General features: G+C 37.2%; 1 protein-coding gene across 4 annotated transcripts in view; it reads left to right on the forward strand.

Moving 5' to 3' along the window:
- The window catches only part of FAM193A (family with sequence similarity 193 member A), a 45,551-nt gene that overhangs the window by 5,153 nt on the left and 20,274 nt on the right, over positions 1 to 20,124 (forward strand). Inside the window, exons 3-13 of one of the 4 annotated variants that reach the window (XM_017820806.1) lie at positions 136 to 302; positions 571 to 738; positions 2,819 to 3,053; positions 6,251 to 6,375; positions 10,687 to 10,831; positions 14,703 to 14,780; positions 15,989 to 16,069; positions 16,363 to 16,475; positions 16,630 to 16,872; positions 18,849 to 19,002; positions 19,104 to 19,283. In XM_017820806.1, coding sequence (XP_017676295.1) covers positions 136 to 302; positions 571 to 738; positions 2,819 to 3,053; positions 6,251 to 6,375; positions 10,687 to 10,831; positions 14,703 to 14,780; positions 15,989 to 16,069; positions 16,363 to 16,475; positions 16,630 to 16,872; positions 18,849 to 19,002; positions 19,104 to 19,283 — 1,689 coding nt within the window. The remainder of the gene's footprint in view (positions 1 to 135; positions 303 to 570; positions 739 to 2,818; positions 3,054 to 6,250; positions 6,376 to 10,686; positions 10,832 to 14,702; positions 14,781 to 15,988; positions 16,070 to 16,362; positions 16,476 to 16,629; positions 16,873 to 18,848; positions 19,003 to 19,103; positions 19,284 to 20,124) is intronic. The other 3 variants (XM_017820804.1, XM_017820807.1, XM_017820805.1) reach the window with 3 other exon arrangements.

The raw sequence follows: 20,124 nt of genomic DNA on the forward strand, positions 1-20,124 counted from the left end.
TTCTTTGTGTCTGTTTGAGTGTCCTCCCAAAATATATGCAGTACTAAGAATTACCACTTTAATATTTGCCCACCTCTTAACATATCAGACCTCACAAACCGAAGGCTACCTGTTCGGTTGTTTTTTTTCCTTCAGAGTCAAGATTTTCTTTTGCACATGCCTCTTGGAAACAGTGGATCACAGCAGGAATCTGTAGGAGGAGGAAGAATAACTGTGGGTGCGCAGACAGTGCCTGCTGCAGATCTTAGCAATTCCTCTCCTTCAGACATAGCATGCAACTGTGAGGCCTGTAATGAGCGCAGGTAAGAACTGAATTCAAACTCAGCAGCGTGGTGGCTGTGGTCAGACTGTGGGCACTGTTGTGGCTTGTTTGTAGGTGTGTGCTTAAACTCCTTTATACGGGTTGTCTGACAGTAACAGTAATTTACGAATGGCAGCATTTATCCAGTTTCTTACCTTACTTTAGGCATTATCAGATGTATTTTGGTTTTTTTATCCAGAATAGTAGGAATCAATACACCTATGTGATGTGTACAAATAGAGGGTAATTATTTTTGTCTTTATTTGCAGAGAAAATTCAGCAGAGCCTGAACGTGAACCTCAGCAGCTTCAAAATTACTGGTCAGAAGTCAGATACATGGTTCGGTGTATATATCGCCAAGCTGGGACCCCTTTGGCAGATGACCAAGACCAGTCGTTGGTACCAGATAAAGAAGGAATGAAGGAGCTGGTGGATAGGTATACATCACTGTGAAGAATATTAATTCTATTTTGTGCAGGATTTTTCAATGCTAGTTTGAATGCACGGGAAGCTGTTAAATTTGTATGCTGTTTGCAATAGGAATATAAATATCTAACTGTGGAAGGGTCCCAGAATCTTATTCTTAAAAAGACCTTCAGATGATGATTATTTATAAGACACTGTTAACTTTGAATTGTCCCATGTGAAAATCTTACCTTGTTGAACTAACCTGAGTTATAAAAGTGCTTACACTTTACTGTAGTTTTAACAGCTGGAAGAGACTTCATAAAAATGGAAAAAAATAATATTCATTGATCATTAGATAAGGTGGATGCTAAGAATTTTTTCCCATTTTAGAAGTCAAAAGTTGTAGCTTTTCTGGGTGTGAAGTTGAAGATGGGCTTAATGAGATCCTCAGTGGTGGGTTTTTTACTTTTGAGAAAAGTGTGGCAGTCGCTAAAGTGCTCCAGGAGGATTATCTCTGTTTCTAACTCAGTGTGTGGTCAAGGAATAGTTGTTCTCCTTGGGTCCGTATGTGCTTAATATACTGAGCTCTGACCAACTGTAGTTCATATGTGGAATTTCTAGTTGAAGCTGAATTCTGGTGAAGTAAAGAAACTTCTGAAAGGTTATAGTCATCTAGCAATGCTCTTTATATGATTGTACACCTGAAGCAGCATTAATAAATAATGAAATAATCTTCTTGCACTTTGGTTATATAAAAACTGAGTGTTTGGTTTTGAATATGAGTTCTGAACAAGCAGGGTAATATAGTGTGCCTCTGTATTAGTCACTCTTTGTTTATTTAAGTGATCCAAACACACAACATAGGCTTTGAAATCGAACGTGTTTAAATGTTGCTGGGTGTGTAGGTAATTAAAATTGAATCACAGCTAAAATGGTGGTTGATTTGATGTGTTTTCTCTTTAATCAAAAAATTTTGGAAATTAGAACATATACTATGTACTTCTGTTATGTACTTAGGAACTTTGATTGCTCTAGAACTGTTTTTCACTTTGGAGAGAGATTATTCAAAATATAAAGGCAGAAACAGGATCTCAGAGAAGGAATCCCTAAATGTCAGTAGAATTATTTTCCTTATGGTCTCTGAAGTATGAAATGAAACTGGGATACAGTTTGTGCAGGCACCAGTGTGTCCAGTCTGTGGTGCTAATGTCACACAGAACTTTTTAATAAAGCTAGTCAATGTAGGTGTTGGAAGTTTAAAAAAAAAAAAAAAAAGAAAAACAACACAAAACCGTTTAGGTAGCACACCAAAGACCATGCTGTGACCAAGTAACTCTGTGTTTAAAAGGCAGAAATTCCTAATTTCATGCTCGACTCTGTTAGATACAGCTGGCAAGAAACGGAGTGTCTGGTCTTCTTAGTTGGAATACACAGTGGTGCCAAATAATGTCCCTGTTGTATATTGGAGTACTTGATGGCAGTATGATAGGATTGTTCTGTGAGTGGTGAGGGAAGACTAGTAGCTGCAAACTTTTATTCATCTAACTCTTAAGAAAGAGATTAGGTAAATTCTTCTTCCCCACCTCCCTGTGCTGTAAAAACACTGAGGTGAGTGCTTAAACTCTGTGCACAGGACTTTAGAGTGAAATTGAATTATTTAAAGTGCTTCAAAGCAGCCGTTGTGTTTAATTCTCTTTGGTAGACACAAATGTGTCACATGTAAGAACAGGGGGAAGTTGTGAAGAAGCTTGTCTGAAGAGTCTGGGTGCCTGTAGGGTTGTATGCAAATTGAGTTCAGATTTTTGAGCTCACAAGTTGAAGTGAAATAGTAAGGTCCTAAATCAGTCTGTTCCTCAGGTGTGTAGGCATCCTAGTCCTAGAGCTGCACTAGAGCTCAGTTTCCACAGTGTAGAAGGAGGGGACTGGAGCATGTTCTCTGGGATTTAAGGTAGTTCTCTAAACCCTAGCTGTTGAGGTTATTTTTGATGATGATAATGGTAGCTGGTAAAAGTTTCTAGGAAAATGAAAACTGTTGATTACATTCCCTCTTTTGTGTGGTGTTTTTTGTTTGTTTGTTTCTTTTTTGTCACAAATATTCTAAAAATACAGGCTTTGTGAAAGAGATCCATACCAGCTTTACCAACGGTTGGAACAGCAAGCTAGAGAATATGTGCTTGAAATGAAGGTTCGTCTGCTCAGACACTTGTCACTGGGATCTAAAGTTGCATCAACATTAGTGACAGAAGGGCCACCCCAGGCACAGCAGTTCATCTCACTCCTACTTGAAGAATACAGTGCACTCTGTCAGGCAGCGTGTACAATCAGCGCCTTCCTAGTTACTCTGGTAAGACTGAAGAAACAGCCTGTGTTCTTCTGGGGTAATGCTGCCAGAGTTGTTCTGGGCTCTTTCAGGAGTCTTCTTTGGTTATAAAATGTCAGGTTCTTTTTGTGTGCATCCTTGGATACAGGGAGATTATGAAAATGCAAATTGAAGTATTCGGAAGTGCAGAGTAGGCACCTCTTGCAGTGACTTAATGAAATTGGGTTTTGTTTGTAAAGAAAGAGGTGGGATGCTGTGTGTAGCACTTATTCTGAACCAGGTATTTAAGCAGATTTACAAAATATTAGTTAATGCCTCTGAAAATGTGGGAAACACTTCTCTGTTAATCCGAAATGGTCTGTTGACAACCATGTTTAAACAACACAAACTTTTATGAGTAGCACTAACTTAAATTGTTTCGGTGTTCAATTTTTCTTTTCACTTATAATCAAGGATGGCTACTTGAAAAGATTTTCTCTTGCCTTGAAACTAATCTGCTATTATTTCCAAAGTTCTTTCTTAAATGCTTGTTTTATCAACTGACAGTGATATTAGACTTGGGATTATATTGTCAGCTATAAAATAAGCAATAGCCTTAAAAATTTCTTCTTGTGTAGTTGTCCATCATGAGTGAGTAATACAGTAAACAAATTCCATAATTCTATTTGTTTAAGGCCTGAGAAGGTTATTGATCCTGTTTTGTTAATAATCCTTTCTTGTGCATCCTTTGTAAATGTTCTTATCCTGAACCATATTTTTCTTGTGCAAACTTGGTGCAAGTAGGAAAAAAAAGGTGGATGAACTGGTGAATTTGGCTTTTATTGCCAATTAGCTGAAAGTGACTGTCTAACTTTATAAAGAGATAAAAATAGATTATGGTGGCCACAGGTGAGGATATAAAATGGAGGGGAAGCAGACTGTCATTACTGAGGTAGGGCTGTTACCCAAAATTGAGTTGTCAAAGGAAGAAGATATTTCTGTTTAGAAATTTGAGCATATCTGATGCTCTTTTTCTGCTCTCAATGCTGTGTATTTGCTTTTGTCTGTATTATCTTCCCCAGCTTTATCACTTAAATACAGATTTGAGGTCACTGCCAGCTCCTGTTTATTGTCTGCTTTTAATAGTCATTAAGTTTCTAATAAGATGCTTGAGAGAAGATTGCTCTTCAGGTTGATTTGCATTCCAACTTGTTCAGTTGAAAAGTGAATGGTTTACAGTACAGATGTTAGCTTTCTCAAAGTGGATCTGCCAATAACTATCTCATTAGTGCCAGCTAATCAGAAAATAACCATTTGATACTTTTTCCCTGGTAGTTATTGTGAACTATTAGTCATGAAAACTTGGTAGGTGTGAGAGATTGAGATAACAGCCATGAAAAGAAAGAAGATGCTTGAACTATCTAATCTACCCCTTTTCTGATAACATTCAAAGTAAAATAAAATTCGTATTTTAAAAAACAAAGCATAGGAAAACACAAAATATGCCAGATTTTTCTTGTTATTTTCCTTCTGCAGCCCAGTAAGTACTAAAAACTTCTTTCTACTAAGCTGTGACAGTCAGAAACTGAACTGTGAGAATGTAGGATACTGTCTTGTCATATATTTATTAGATTTATTAAATAACCTTTTTATTAAATGGAGTAGTATGTCACAGCCTTCAGTACAGGTAGTAGGGTCACGAGCTGTTTCGGTGTGCGTGGATGTTTCCTCTCAAGATACCAGTGCACTATGGAAGAAGGAATCTTTTCGGCTGAAATACATAAAAGGCAGCCAAGATCTCTAAACTTAGTGCAGCCTTCCTTTTAAAGATAAAAGCTTTGCACGTAGTGTACTGTACAAAGGCATATAATGCCTTGAACCTCCACCTGTGAGGAACTAACTTCTCGATGAAATTATGAGCAGTTGTCCTTCCTTTCAAAGGAATCCATCTGACTTCAAGAGCAGGAACTAAAGCCATGTGCCCCACCAGGGAATGACAGATTATACTGACAGCAAGTACTGTGGTCAGTACCGAAGAGCCCTCAAGTACAGGGTATAGCAGACTAGAGAGGAAAACTTCCTGGTATTTCTGATAGATTCCTGGTGTAAACTGATAGACAGGATTTTGTAGATAACTGTTGATGGTTTTGTTCACAGCATAATATGGAAATTCCCTAAGAAATCAACCTGTCGCAGTGACTCTTGAGGAATTATTACCAATTTATAGACATTTTGAATATTTTGAAGACATAATAGTAAAGAGGTACAGGTGTCTTATGCTACTCAAAACCAACACCACCCATCCTTCTTAAATAATAATAAAACTTAAAAGTTAATTCTCTTTTTGAATTCCAGTAGTCTCGTCTTTAGGTCTGATATAAAAACATTTGGGTTTGGTTTGGTTTTTTTAACCCACTATGCTTAACAAAACTTAAAAGTTCCAGAGTATTCTGGTGTTTCTGGGTACTAGAGGTTATATTTCACAGGGCTCACTTGCTTATCTGAGAACCAGAACAGTTGAATTTAATTCTGCTGTGTGGGTGAGTCCTGGTATAGAAAATCTGTGTACTGCTGGTTATATGTGGGAAAACTTGCTGACTTGAAAAATATATTCTACCTGTCTTGGATTCTTGTGTTTTTCTGGTAATAGTTTTAAGTTTTAGGCCTTGAAGTTACATACAATTATGTGTTAAATAACCTCAAATACAAAAACGTTATTCTTACTAGGGAAGTAAGCTGTTGATCTCTTGTCTGTTTAGAAAACTTAGTTTTTTAAGCTGTACTTGGGAGAACTGTTTACTTGTTTTTATGTCAGTTTTGAATAAAGATTATAGGTTGTCATTGTATATGTGTCTTACTAGATAAGTTCAAAGAACTGAAAAATAATCAGAGATAGACAATTTTTTGACAAGAAAACCTGAGAATTACGGGTTCAGATCATAAAATACATCTTTCGGTGCAGAAATGAATGGAAGCTTTGAACAGTATAGCCTGATTTTTGTGGGTTTTTTTCTTCCTAATTCATTACAATTTAGAAAAACAAGGAATTAAGCTATGTTATTTAAGTAATTAAAAATGGCTTAAATTCTGAGTTTCTGGATATTAAAACTGCATTTTTAATTGAGCTGGTTAATCCTGCCAGTAGGTTGGAAAGAAGACTTTTTAAAAAGATTCTTGCCTTGGACAGAATTCTTTATTTTTTTTCCTAACCTAGCTTATTTCTGGTTGTTTTATCATTATAGGAAAATGAACATTTGAAGAAATTTCAGGTGACATGGGAATTGCACAACAAGCATCTGTTTGAAAATCTGGTATTTTCTGAGCCACTCTTGCAGAATAGCTTGCCAACGTTGGTGTCACAGCTAAGGTAGAGTTTAACTTTTGTTTTGTAATTTAAAGGAGAAATGAAAACACATGTTTGCAACCACAGCTTTTAAAAAAAAAATTCTGCTGCTAGAATTGAATAGGTAAAAAAATCCTTGTGGATCTGTCTTGAAAACAGTGTTGTTGATTGAGCAGGCTGCTGTCATAACTTGCTTGACAGAAGAATTACAACCCTAATCTGCTTATTTGTAGGTTACCCTGTAAAATGACAGCATCCCATGAAAATGCTGATGGTATGACTGAATAGTACTGTTTTCACTTATCATCAGGCATTGCTGCTGTCTGTACAGCTCTACAGGAAAACTAAAGCCTCATTACCTTCTGCTTCCCACAGTGCACAAATAACTTAGTTTTAAGCAGTTTTAAGCAGTCTTTTCATTGGAGAAGGCAATACGTTTGTAGATCTCAGGACTTCACCACTCCTGAGGCTTTAAATTGTATATTTTCCTAGTAGGATTTCTCTGCTTGTAATTTGTGTACTGGCAAAGTGTTTGGGTTTCCTGAGAAAGAGGTATTAATTAATAGAAATTTTATTCTTTATCCTAAGTCTGAACATTTTTGCAGTACAGTCATGGACAGTTCATGCTGACCTCTCAGTCTTGTTTCTGATGAAGATGCATTTATGCTCTATGTACATGTGTTTTAAAGGTATTGTCTTGGGTAATTTTCCATGGTATAAGAGCAGTTTGATTAAGTCTGTCACAAGAGATGTTGCTCACAGTGAATAAAGAAAATTTCTGGTGAGTTCTTTTGCTGATAGGTAATAGAAAGGAAAACAAGAAAAGGCAAGAAAGCTTCATTGTTGCTGAGCTCAGCTAGATGTCTAAGGTCCCTCATAAGTTATTCAGTTCATTTACATGTGGCTGGGTTGGCACTAAAAGCTTTCCCTCTCCAGACAGCTAATTGTGTTGCTGTGTTCAACATCATGTTGTTCAGTTGCACTTTTTTTCAGTGATCTGTATCTTCTTTTGTGGCCATCCTACAGTTATGTCCATGCTTTCTGACAAGGCTTTTCTCCATCTCTTTACTCCAGCAATCCTGGCTATGTCAAGACTCTTTATATTGCCTTCATCTGAAGAGCTGAGAATGGTCTCAGTGAAGTTTATGGTCTTTTCTTAACAAAAGCATTAGATTGTTTTCATTTACCTGTTGTGCTACTGCAAAAAAACTCTGAGGAACAGAGGTGGTTTCTCTGTTGTCACTGTAGTGACAGCTCCATTCAGAGCTTACATATGATGAAGTCAGAATCTCTTCCTGTAGGAATTTCTTTTCCAGTGCATTTGTGTTCACTAAGTAGTTTATGTGAAACACCCTTAAACTTACAGTTTTGCCTAGATTGGTTCACATGAGCATTTTTGAAAGGAGAGGTTCAGCACAAGCTTCCTGTTCCATGGTTTCTAGGTTTATATAGTGTATGTCTTGTTTTTCTTTGTTTGTGTCTGTTTTCATAGACTCCCAGGATTTTATTTGAGTTCTTTGGATCTTGAAGTGAGAGAATTGGGTATCCTTCCCTGAGAAATCTTTCTGGAGGGTAATCTGCCTTCCACTGGAAATTGGTGGAGAAATGTTCCATCACAGAGGCCTCACATGGAGAAGCAGGGATCAGGCTAGTCCTCTAATCATTTGATCAACAGAGAATCATCTGTGTGCAGTAGAGAAGGTGTTACCAGTTTCTTTACAAAAGAACATTGGCCTCATTGCTCTGTCTTCCCGAAGAACAGAAATGTGAAATGGCATTTTGGCATCTCAGCTTCGCTTAGATTTTGGGTGTTAGCCCTTTCTTTCATCCCTTACACAAAAAATTCAGTGATTTAAGTATCTCTGGCTCTTTCAAAATATGTAGTTGGTGTGCTATGGTTAGTTCCAAGGGTGTTTATCAGATGTCAGACTAGAAAAGATGTTCACATAGGGAGGTTTAGACAGCAGTCTTGTGGGGATGGAGGTTATAAACTGATATCAGATCAGCTGTGCCAGTGTTTCACATCTGAAACCGGTCATCTGCTCAGGGTAAACTACCAGGGTCTTAATGTGTTAGATCTTGTTTGGCTACCCAGTCAACATCCGTGGCTGGTTTAGGAGGCACACTCAGCTGCACAGTGTGCAGACCAGCTGTAAGAGCTGTCCATAGCTTAGCAAGAGTTGATTAATCAGCAGGGCTTCTAGGTCAGACACAGCATTTCATAAGGCTGTGTTTTCATAATCAGTATTTAAGGAAATCCAGTCCTTTCAAAGATAAGTTTCCAGTACTTCTGATGGTGGTGTCGATATGGAGAGTTTCTTAGAGGTTAAATATCTTGCTTGGTCAAGATGCTTTTGATTCCATGCAACCACTGACGTGCCTCCTACATCCAACAGACTGTTTTATTGGGGTTTGGTAATGAAACAACTGATACCTGGAGCTTCTCTGTCTGCTTTGCTTTCCCAGTGTGGGATGGGACGGTGTTCAGGCTGTTTGCACAGCTTCAGTTAAATGCTGTTGTCCAGAAAATCATGTGTTCCTAATCAAAATATGTAGGTATACAGTAAGACCTGTGTCAACAGGTACCACTTGTAAGATTCAGTTACTTTAAACTGAGCAACTCCTGTTAAGTTTTTTATGTATGTGTTATTCTTTTTATCACTTTTTTATACTGCAGTCCAGAAATACATTCCACCTCTGTGTACAGAATGGAAATATTACCTAGATTGTTGCTTTATACTTGCCTTCGGAGGGGAGACTGTATTTACTAATAGCCTGTTAACCTTTACTCAGAATCACAATAAAAAATGACAGTGTAAATGCTGTTCTTTTGTGTTGCTAATCTAAATTTTTAAAAATTAGGTTCTTTTGCTTCTAACTTAAGAGCATATTTTAAAAAATAATTTGTGCACAAGTGTTTGAAAGAATAGTGCTACACAGCAGCAGTTACAAGAACAAATTCTTGATTTCTGTACAGTAGGGGTCCTATTTTCACATAATTGCATATCAGAAAGACTTCAGAAAAGCAGTAAATTGTGGTCTAGTAATGTGAATTGACAGTGTTTGCACTGATAGTAAGGGAGAGTCACTGTATGCCTTGAAACTTCTTTTTCTACTCTTCCAGTTGTAGACTTCCCAAGTTTTATTGTGCAGAATTGCTTATGCACCTTTCTTAAGTGGTTGTGTTGCAGGTTCTGGAAAGAACAACAAAACGAAACAAATTTGAATTTATTGGTGAAGTCACACTAAAAGCTGTAACTTGGTGCTTACTGAGTTGTCTGTATGATTAGCTCTTCATTATACTTAATTGTCAAGTTAAAATTAAGGGATTAGTTCTTTACCAGGTGACAAACAAGACTGTGTGGTTCTTAGGTTGGGTTAACATCCTACTGCAGTGAAAATCTGTAACAAACTTCCCTCAAATGCTGGAACTGGGCTTAAATATCACATTTTGAGATGCTTCAGTTCTGGTTTTTTGGTACTGACGTTGACTTGCCATGCAACCTCTGTGCCTAATTAACTACTACCCAGTTTCTCCTTAGTTACTTTGAGTAGTAGAAATGTTATAAAGCTTCAGTTTATTTGTGTCAGTTGACTAGTTGTTACGATTCAGTGTGCTTTAAACACATGTAGAATTTTATCTTTTATTATTTCTAAAGTCAACATATTGGGAGTTTGCATAGTTACTCAAGAAGCATTTTGTTGATGCCGTGCAAAGATGTAGAAAAGGATGTTAAGTCTTTCTCCTATTTCTGAGACTCCTCACAGAGACAGTCATCAGTGAATGGCATAATCATGTTTTTAATTCAGTGCTGCTCAACTGATAGTGAATAACTGCTTATATCTCACTTCCCTCCTTCTGCAGCACATTTCCCACCTGGAACTCCAACTCGTCTAGTAATCTTTTTAGCATTGGTCATGAGAGTTCTGCTTAACAAGCTTCTGGCTTTATTTTTGTTATGTAGCTCTTCAGTAAATAGTCAACATGTATATTTAGCCCATAGAATTTTGAAGGATAAATATATCAAGCAACAAAATTTACATGAATACTGCTCAGTATTTGTCATCTGGTTGCTCATGGAAAAGAGGCTCTAGCAATGTGGCACTTCCCACATTCTTGCTATTGTTGGTTACAGAAGATGGGAATAAGCAGTTCTGGGATATTTTTTGAAAAACTACTAAAAATAGTCCTCAACTTTGGGATACTAGCAGCTCCGTGGGCCTGGGTGTGTCAATAACTGCACTGTGACACCACTTTTTTTGGCTGGCAGAACTTAAAAGCGTGATTCTTCAGTGAAATGTCTCTTCTGTAACAAGTGCTGTTTGGACTTTTAGGCTTGGAACAACACACGATTCCTGTAGTGAAGATATGTATAGTACCTTGCTACAAAGGTATCATCAGCTGGAACAGGAAATGGGCCAAGTTGCTGAAGCATGGCTTGAATGCCAGAAAAGAATAGATGATTATGTTGATGAGCAGGTAAGAGTCATGCAGTCTCAAGACTGATTATGTAGGGAGCAGCCCATTCGGGGCTGTGCCTTCAGCGAGGAATAATTTCTTTGATATTTTTATCCAGAGCTTTGAAGCAACAAAATGCAACTTTTTTCATTTATGTCATTCATTCCCAATAGAAAAGAACGCTAACATACCAATACTTAATGCTGATTGTACAATAACTTCCTTAAATTGTTGAAGCAGATTGTATTGTCGTTGTTTAGAGATGGTCTTTGAACATTTTTTAATTACTTTAGCCAGTAAATTAGCCACAGGGAGAAAAAAAAACAACTTATCCCACAGAACCCCCTAAGCTTCCAAAATAATAACTGCATTAAATGAAGCCAGCGAAAGATATTGCTTTTAAAAACTGTTGCATGTTGCATAGTGTGATGATGATTGTTGTCCTGTTCTCAAAAAAGGAACTCCAGTTTGTCTCCATACACAAATATTTGAGACCTCTGAAGTTGTCTTTTTATAAAGTATATGATTTGATAGCTGGTTCTTCTGAATTTGTGCTACATTACAGAAAATAATCATGTGCTGACTCCTACATTTTTTCAGAAAAATAGCTGTTTATTTTGCAAGTGGTTGTTCATATTCTTCAAAGAAAATTTCTCATGCTTTTTGTTTCATGCTTAAAGAACCTGATTTTCCTAAAACACCTCAAGATAAGGCTTTGAATTTAGTTCAATCTTAAGTGGTCTGGAAGAAAGAATGTCTTGGAAATATCTGAAGATACAGAATTTTATAGAACTTTTCTTCTGTTTTGAAGTTTTATGAGCACTAGGAATACGGACATCCAATTTGAGATTCAGTAATGTTATGTTACTTCTTATAGATAACAAGCATATTTTAGTCTTATTGTACATTGTAAATGTCCTTCAGAAGCTGTTCCCTGTGCTGAAGATTTAAGTGAACTTATACCATTAATACCAGTACCTTCAAGATGGAGACAAGACATAACTAATTTTATTTTTAGAGATTGTTCTATATTTGGGGACTGCATCTGTGAGCTATCAGTTACAAAGTTTTGTCTTGGCCTGGCAGATTTTGTGCACCTAAATATTTGATTGCAGCTCAGTAAAATGTGATCATCTCACATTTTTTGCTACTAAAAGTGATTTTCCCCATAGTCTCAGGGTGTCATGGCTGTCTGATGCCTCTCTAGTAAGAAAAGAAACCAAGTTCATTTTGCATTATTCACTTATGTTTTAAAAAAGTGGCCTTTCTGTAGAGTCACTTTCATATCAGGCTTCTGACTGGTGGTTCTGCATCATGCCAAAATAAAGTTCTTAACTGATTTTTTCTGTATTTCTTCATATCAAGTGACCGTGCAACTGCCACAAGTGCTGTCGTATATAATTTTTTAATTTGCTCGGTGAAACCTGTATCCTGGTGCAAACAGACACCATTCTCCCAATAGGGAAAACTTTAATGTGATGGCTTATTTCCTAATGACCAAAAATACCTGCAAGTGCAGGTAGGTAGAGGAAACAATTCAAAAACTTAAACCATCAAATTTTAAAGAAGATATTGGTATTTATATTGGTATTTATACGTAGAAAAAAGCATTTTCATAATGATACCTTAAACCCCATGTTGGTGATAACTTACGGTTTTACTCTCTTGATCAAAAATACATCATGCAATATGACCATCATACCTGAATTTGCAGTGATATTTTTGTCAGCAGGGTAGAAATCAGAAAGCCCTGCTGCTATAGAAACTGTGGATCTTAATAATGAACGTGCATTCACTGTTTGCTTGCCTCTTGACTTAACAAACTTGTGAGGTTTTATTGCTACTATTTGAAAGGTTAGAGGGGAAAGAAAATGTAAGAATGGTTCTCATTTATCTATTGTGGAACTACACCCAAAACTGTCGACAAGGCATCAGCAGAGATAAGTAGTGGACTCTCCTACTGTATGTTATGTTACTTGTTCATGGAAGACAAAGTTAACAGTTTTTTCAAGTGATTAAAATATTAGTTTAAGACAGTATATGACAGCTGTGTCACACACAGACATGTAACTTAATACACTGCTGTACCACGTGTGTACGCTGTAATACAATTTACAGTAAGGATTCTTTCATATCAGTGCCTGTGTTCATCACTTGTTACATCTGTGGAAGATCTTTGGAGTATCTGGCATTTGAATTTATATCTGGCTCCCTAGAAGAGTTCTTGGGCACGATGCATGTGGTTTGTATTGCAGCTGCCCTGCTCTGCTGAAATAAATATTCGTTGGGGAAAAGAAAGAGGGGAGAGAAGTGATTTTCTATTATTTATGGAATCAATAACTTAAGATACTTGCATCCATGGAATACTGGAAAGGCTGCTAAGTCAGAAGTAGGAAATCGTGCGTGTCAGCCCCTGTTCCCGTTAATAGCAGAGTACCAACACTTGTACCATGCTGTTTGCTTTGACAGTTTCTTGGCAGGCTTGAGTAGGCAGCTCCCAGTTAATGCACTGGCTGTTTTAAAGTCGTTCTCTGGCATTAAAAGTCTTCTCTTGTAATGTATATTGAATGTAGGTAGCTGTCTCTGATGGTGAGGATTCAGCTAGGTGGCAGGGCAACTAAACCAGTGAGTGTTGCTCGATTTAAATATAGCTCAGGGATTCTCGGAAGCTGGTATTGCACCCAGGATGAAATTTCTGATGTTGCTGGCCACAGGCTCTGCAGTACCTCTTTTTTTTAAACACACATGGACACGATAAACTCATTTTTTTGATGTTGACGTAACCTCGCTGGAGCAAAGGAAATCAAAATCTATAGTAGTAGTTAGAATATGATGCTGATCCTTTCAGAAATTAATTAGGCAAAATTTTACCACTTAATGCTGTTCCAGATCCCCAGCTTAAAATTTCATTTTCCTAAGTTAAATAATGATAATAGCAATAATATACTTAGCTTAGTTGTTAGACTTTAAACTTTTGATCAAGTATGAATTCCTGGAGTCATGCTTTTGAAGAAAAAAAATATTTCTAGTGGTATAACTAATGACTCACTAACCTATTTTTATGAAGCAATTTAGTATATTCTATAAGGTAGTAGATTTATTTTTTTTAATTAGGTAAATGAAAAAAAGAAGAACTGTAAAAGATAACCTTAGGTAGTTGTTTCCTCACTGATGAAGTAGTGCTGTTAAAATGTTGTAAGGTACAACAGGAGGAGCTTTGTTCCTGCATTTTGCTGTGTTAAAATTCATGAAAGTTTTTGCGTCCTGTCAGAGACAATTTATTTGCTAAACTGGAAAAATATCATTTGTGTACAAAACGTTAAGGGCTCTATGTGCATTTATGGTGATATGATTCAAGAGACAAGTAATTATAAAGTATTTTTCCAGCCTTAGCTAAATCAAGGAACATGAAAAACTTTGAGGAATAAATGGGCCAAATAGTATTAGTCTAGGTCACTACTTTTGATTCTTTTGACTCTTGGGGTGATTAGCTCCACATGTGGTACATCAGGCTTTGCACTTGAGCCTGTGTTGAGGCCTTGCCATAAGTCCTTTATCTCTAGATTTTAGTGGATTTTAATGCATCTGAGATGCTGAGTATTTAATGCCAGTCACGTTTTATTGAAAATGTTATGCACGTATTTAATGAAAAGAAATATTAACATAAGGACTAACAGTGGGAAAGTCTGAAAAGTAGTGTTATTGAATATGAACTCTTAACGTTTAAGTAAATCTAATCAAATTATTAGCAAATAAAGTACACTTCATATTGACTAAGTAAGTACTTGCAAAATAGTATAGATAAGCTAGGTTTAATGAAACTTAGATCAATTGACAATAATTTAGGTTTTCTATTGTTAAGTCAATGAGTTTTCCTTAAATTCTGTTTTAGATGGCAATGAAAACAAAACAACGCATGCTAAAGGAAGACTGGGAATTTTTTAAGCAGAGACGTTTTATTGAAGAGCAGGTAGGATTTTTTTTTTGTTATACCATTCTGTTATAATAATGCTACACATATATTTGTAAGATGCAAACAATGAGTGTAGTATATTGTACCACTTCTGTGCAATCTAATTCTGCAACTATGCCAGGCATGAAATTTGATCAGCTAAAATACAGAAAAGTAAGATCCAAGAAGAGTAAGTAATAGTATGTAATCTCACTTACTACAAGATAAAAAGATAAACCCATAGTCTTAGGATTAAATACCAGGTCTTTAAAATCTTTGTACAAAAGAAGGGGAATTTTTGCTGCCTTAGAGTGAAATCCAAAACAGCCAATACATTGAGTGTGGAGCTGTCTTGATTTGCTTGATAGGGAATATTGTGTTCAGGAGTTTGACAAATTCCTATGTGTGTGCAGGATTGTGAGCTACAGTAGCAGGGCAGGTGATTCCATCCCTTGGGACTTTGGAGATGGCTCCTGCATCTGTTTTGTGGGGGAAAAGGCTGAGCAGAACTGTATTTCTTTTTTTTAAGCTCTAACCAGACAGGGGCCAATAGAAGTTCCTCACTTATTATAAAACTGCTGTTTAGGACTCAGTACTCTCTTCTCCAGCCTGGAAGTGCTCAAGTGTGCATCATGCTTTCCATAAGAGTACAGTGGGCTTTGGGTAGAGTCGACTCTGGATGGAGAACCTCCCCATTCCTGTACCAGTATGCAGCAAGAAACACTAGTCCTGAGCCAGAGAGTATGGCAGTACATTTTAATAAACTTAAACTTAAGCTTAAATTGGCGATGTCTCAAAGCAGTCATCAGTAAGTACTTTTTCCTGAAAGGAAGCCTATGTTAACAATGTTTTTAGAACATCTGGTATACAGGTCTTCTCAGAGGACTTGAGGAAAGAATCCTCTTTTTCCTTGATCCTAATTGGCCTTAAGTGAGCTCTAAGACCATGGCTGCTTAGGTAAGGATCAGATCTGGGCATCCATAGAAGTGGGAGCTTAGGCACAGCCTTGTTTAACCTAAGGTTTGTAGGTATCTAATGAAATTAGGTGCTTTCAGGATTAGGCCTCTACCAGGTGGAGGTTATTTGGATTTTATTTTTTCACTAATGCAGTCAGGTCCTGTCTTGGGCAGCTACTTTGTTTCTTGACTCTATCCCATTGTGGCTACAAAATTAGTGCTAATTCTTCTTTGCCAGCTAAGGGTGAGTTTGCTTTCTCCGTTTGTCAGCAGTGTCCTTTTGTGCATGCCATGAAACAAGACAAGAACTGCTCAAGTTCAGAATGCGTCAGCAGAAATACCGTGCAAGATGTACGTACAAATGAGTCAAGGAGATGGACTTGTCCACTTTGCTATTTCATAGTAGAAACATACTTTATTTAAAGAGTCTCAGTGCCAAATGTTTGTTGTTTGTAACTTTGAACTTTTTCCTTTTTCACCCATGATCAAAACGCCACCTTCATGAAATTATTCTGAATTGTTCTGCTTTTAAATTATTTTGCCCAAAGAACCCCTGTTGATTATGTAACTTGTCATTATGTGCCATTGAATTTTTAATGGAAAGACTTGCACTACTAAAACACTGCCTTTACCATTTACTTCAGCTTAATAACAAGAAAGCACTAGCTGGGGAGAACAACTTCACAGACACAATGAGACACATGCTGTCATCACGTTTGAGCATGCCTGACTGTCCCAACTGTAATTATAGAAGAAGGTGAGCTGATGTTTTTAGTTTGGAATCATAATAAAGCATAACTTTCTCGTTCAAGGAAAAAAGAAATGCATTACTGGAACAAAGAATGTGGTTACTTTAAATCATTGCTACTTAAACAAGGTCATAGAAACATGTAATCTTAATTCTTGAACAGATGTACTTGTGATGACTGCAGCCTTTCACACATTTTAACGTGTGGCATCATGGATTCTCCTATAACGGATGATATCCACATTAACCAGTTACCACTACAAATTGATTCTGCTCCGGATTATCTGTCTGAGATCCGCCCTCCCAGTATGTCTTCAGCAAGTTCAGGATCAGGTTCCAGCTCGCCTATCACAATTCAGCAACATCCCAGACTGATCCTCGCAGATAATGGTTCTGCACCAACTTTGTAAGTTCTTTTCTCTGTTCTCAATTTTTGTAGTGAATTGGACTTGAGCAGGCAGGTGGCATTGGCAGGCTGTTGTTATGTAATGTTAGGTTTGCCTCCGAAAATGATTTAATAACAGTACTGTATTCAGCCAACCACAACTCCGGTGCTATATGTGCGCTAACATATATATATAAAAAAATCCTGTGAAGTTCTTAAAAATTTCTGAAGATATTGACTTACCAATATTGCTAGAATTGTGTGTAGTGTGTACTTTCCTGGTTTGCAATTACTAGGACATCAGATACATATCTAATTTAGAGGATCATTTTAAAATGTCACATTTTCCTGGACTGAGCAAGGGAACTGGTGTTCTTTTCTTTGGAGGATTGTCATTTCATATAAGTCAGTTTACTTCCAAGAAAGCCTTTTTTTTTTTTTTTTTTAAAGGCTTTTAGGATTGTTGAAGTTGTGTTAACCTGAGTCATTAAAAATGATTGTCTCTATCAGAAGTATCTGCCACCCCCTTTCTTATACTCTGATCACAATCACCATCAAATTTGAGGATTAGTCTAATGTAAACTCTCACCCCTTCATAATTCTGAAGGATTAGAGTTGCTTGGTGGGCTGGTTTTTGTATTGGGTATGTGTACAGCTAACCAGGAGTCTCCTCTGTCATGTGATATTCTACAAGAATTCTTTAAAAAAAAACACCCAGCTTTGGTACTGGTGGGAACACTGATGAAATACTTGCTGTAGGTACAGTCAGGGAAATTTGCATTAGTGTTCCATGTTAATATGGTGTGATGAACAAGGAGAGTGTGAGGTGTTTCTGATGACTGTCACTCACTAAGTTCCATTTCCTCTAAACGTTTATCTACCAGCATCAATGATTTAATCTTCCGTAACAGGACTTAAGTTTCTGATCCCATTCGGGGAACACTTGAAAACAGATTTTGTGGTGGTATGTTTAGCTGTGTATTCTTAAGTGTGTGCTTTGCCATTTCCATAAACTCTCACTAGTTTTGGTGCTGAAATGTGAAAAACTGTTCAGTTTGTCTCTTCAGAAGCTAGTTCAGCTGAATCCAAGTATTATTTACTGTCAGAAGCCTATTTTTAGGGAAGTACCACTGCTCCCTGGGGAGGTGCCATCTTGTGTCTCATACTATCTGCTGTGTTTTATTTCTTCATTGCACATTTGAAATATGCCTGATGGTGCCGTCATGTAATTAGATTTTGGCACAGTATTTTATGGAATGCAACAAGATAAAGTGTGCAGTTTAAGAACTCTTCTAAGAACTCTGGATTGTTGTAGCAACACGAACTAGCCAATCTTTGCAACATATCCCTGGAGTGAGTAATTAAACATGCAGGTTCTTTTACTAGCTATCTGTATGGGAAGCCTAGCCGTGATGTATGGCAAAAAATTCCATTAAGTATTTTAGAGCAGATTCTGAAAAACAGATGTGGGGTTGTCTACCAACTAGTTGCTGTTGAGAAATTTAAGAGTTACTGTGGTGTGTTCAGTGTTCCCTACTTACTGGTTTGACATTTAATATGTGGAAAAACTTGAATTTTATATTGTATTTTTTTCCACATCACAATTTCTGTAAATGAAATCATTGGCAGGAGGCTCTTTTCATCAAATTAAAGGTCATCCGTATCCTGTGATTATTAATTCCATAGATTCTTGATCAGAAAGCAGTGGCGGAAAAATGTTTTACTAAAAACCAGCAGAGAATCACATTTTTGATCGAGCTTGTTGTTCAGACACGGGACTGCTACATTCAGTAGGATTTATATGGCAGTTTGCTTGATTTTACTTGCTTGACAGTGTAGGTTCAGTTGAACAACTTGAGAGACCATCCTTTGATTCCGAATCGGAACATTTATACAAGGGATACTTTCAACTTCATTTCATTTTGGTGTTTTAGCTGCTTTCACTATAACTGAGGTTACTGAGCACTGTGATTTATTGAAGCCTCTTTTCCCCTCAGTGGTAGTGATGATGAAGATGTTGCACCATTATCAGCAAAGTTTGCTGATATCTACCCACTGAATAACTACGATGATGCAGAGGTTGTAGCCAACATGAACGGAATTCACAGTGAGCTGAATGGCGGAGGTGAAAACATGGCATTGAAGGATGAGGTACCACATTTCCAGTGTCCTGTCTTATTCTGGCAGTTGGATGTGCTCACTGGGGAAAGGCCTGTCCTTCACTCCCGTGTTAATGACTTGATGTTTTCCAGTCTCCTCAGGTGAGCAGTACGAGCAGCAGTTCTTCAGAAGCAGATGATGAAGAAGCAGATGGGGAGAGCAGTGGTGAACCACCAGGGACTCAAAAGGAGGAAATATCTCTAGGAAAAAGGGCTTTAAGGAAAGATGAAACAAAAATGGATAGTCCACCACCTTCTTACCCCAGTCAGCAGGTATAGTCATCTAAAAGCAACCCTTGTAGTAATTTAATTTCTGAAATGTGGCTGCTTGGATGAGAAGACATGTATATCATCAATTATTTCCTTAACTTTTAAAATATTAAGTTATCAGTGGGTAAGTATGACATGTAAAATATTTTTTGACTAAAGGTTATATTGTCATGGCAAAAGCTTCCTGTAGTCAAAACCTGAAAAATGTTAAGTCATATTGAAGGTGGCTTCAGTTAAAAGGGTAAAAAACTTATTCCTGCCTGTATGAATGAGAGACATAAACTTAGGAGCATTTCTGTTTGGAATTTTGACCTTTGTCTTTGCTAAATATTAATGTTATGTTATTTGAAATTAATTGGGGGATGTTACAAGTACTTAGTTAACACTAAGTATTTTTTCATATTATATTTGAGGATTAACCTTCCCCATTGAAAAACCCTGGGTATTTAAATCCATGGCATGACTTATGTCATGGGTCTTGGTGTGTGTGATTTTGTTTGTTTTTAATGGTTTAAGGTTATTAAGCTCTTGACTGTAAGGTCACCAGACCACCGAGAGAACCATGCCTAGAATATCTGCTCAGCCAGGAGTGGTGTTCAGTTTAACAGCTGAGCGCCAAGGCAAAGCATCTGATGGATTTGCTTTTGTAGTTGTGTGGCTTTTAATCTGAGTTACCACACAGCTATGACACACTGCTTTGAGGGAGAACGTTACTTTTATTTCTTACTGTACAAAAGAATCCACATTGGTGCACCTTTGAGAGCTTAGACAACAGTCATCTCCCAGTAGGTGTTCTCCTGTGATTAGGACATTTGTAAGACCTTCCACTGAAAGTATTTTCTCA

This window comes from Lepidothrix coronata, unplaced genomic scaffold (assembly GCF_001604755.1).
Source record: "Lepidothrix coronata isolate B3197 unplaced genomic scaffold, Lepidothrix_coronata-1.0 Scaffold85, whole genome shotgun sequence".
NCBI classification, from domain to species: Eukaryota; Metazoa; Chordata; class Aves; order Passeriformes; family Pipridae; genus Lepidothrix; species Lepidothrix coronata.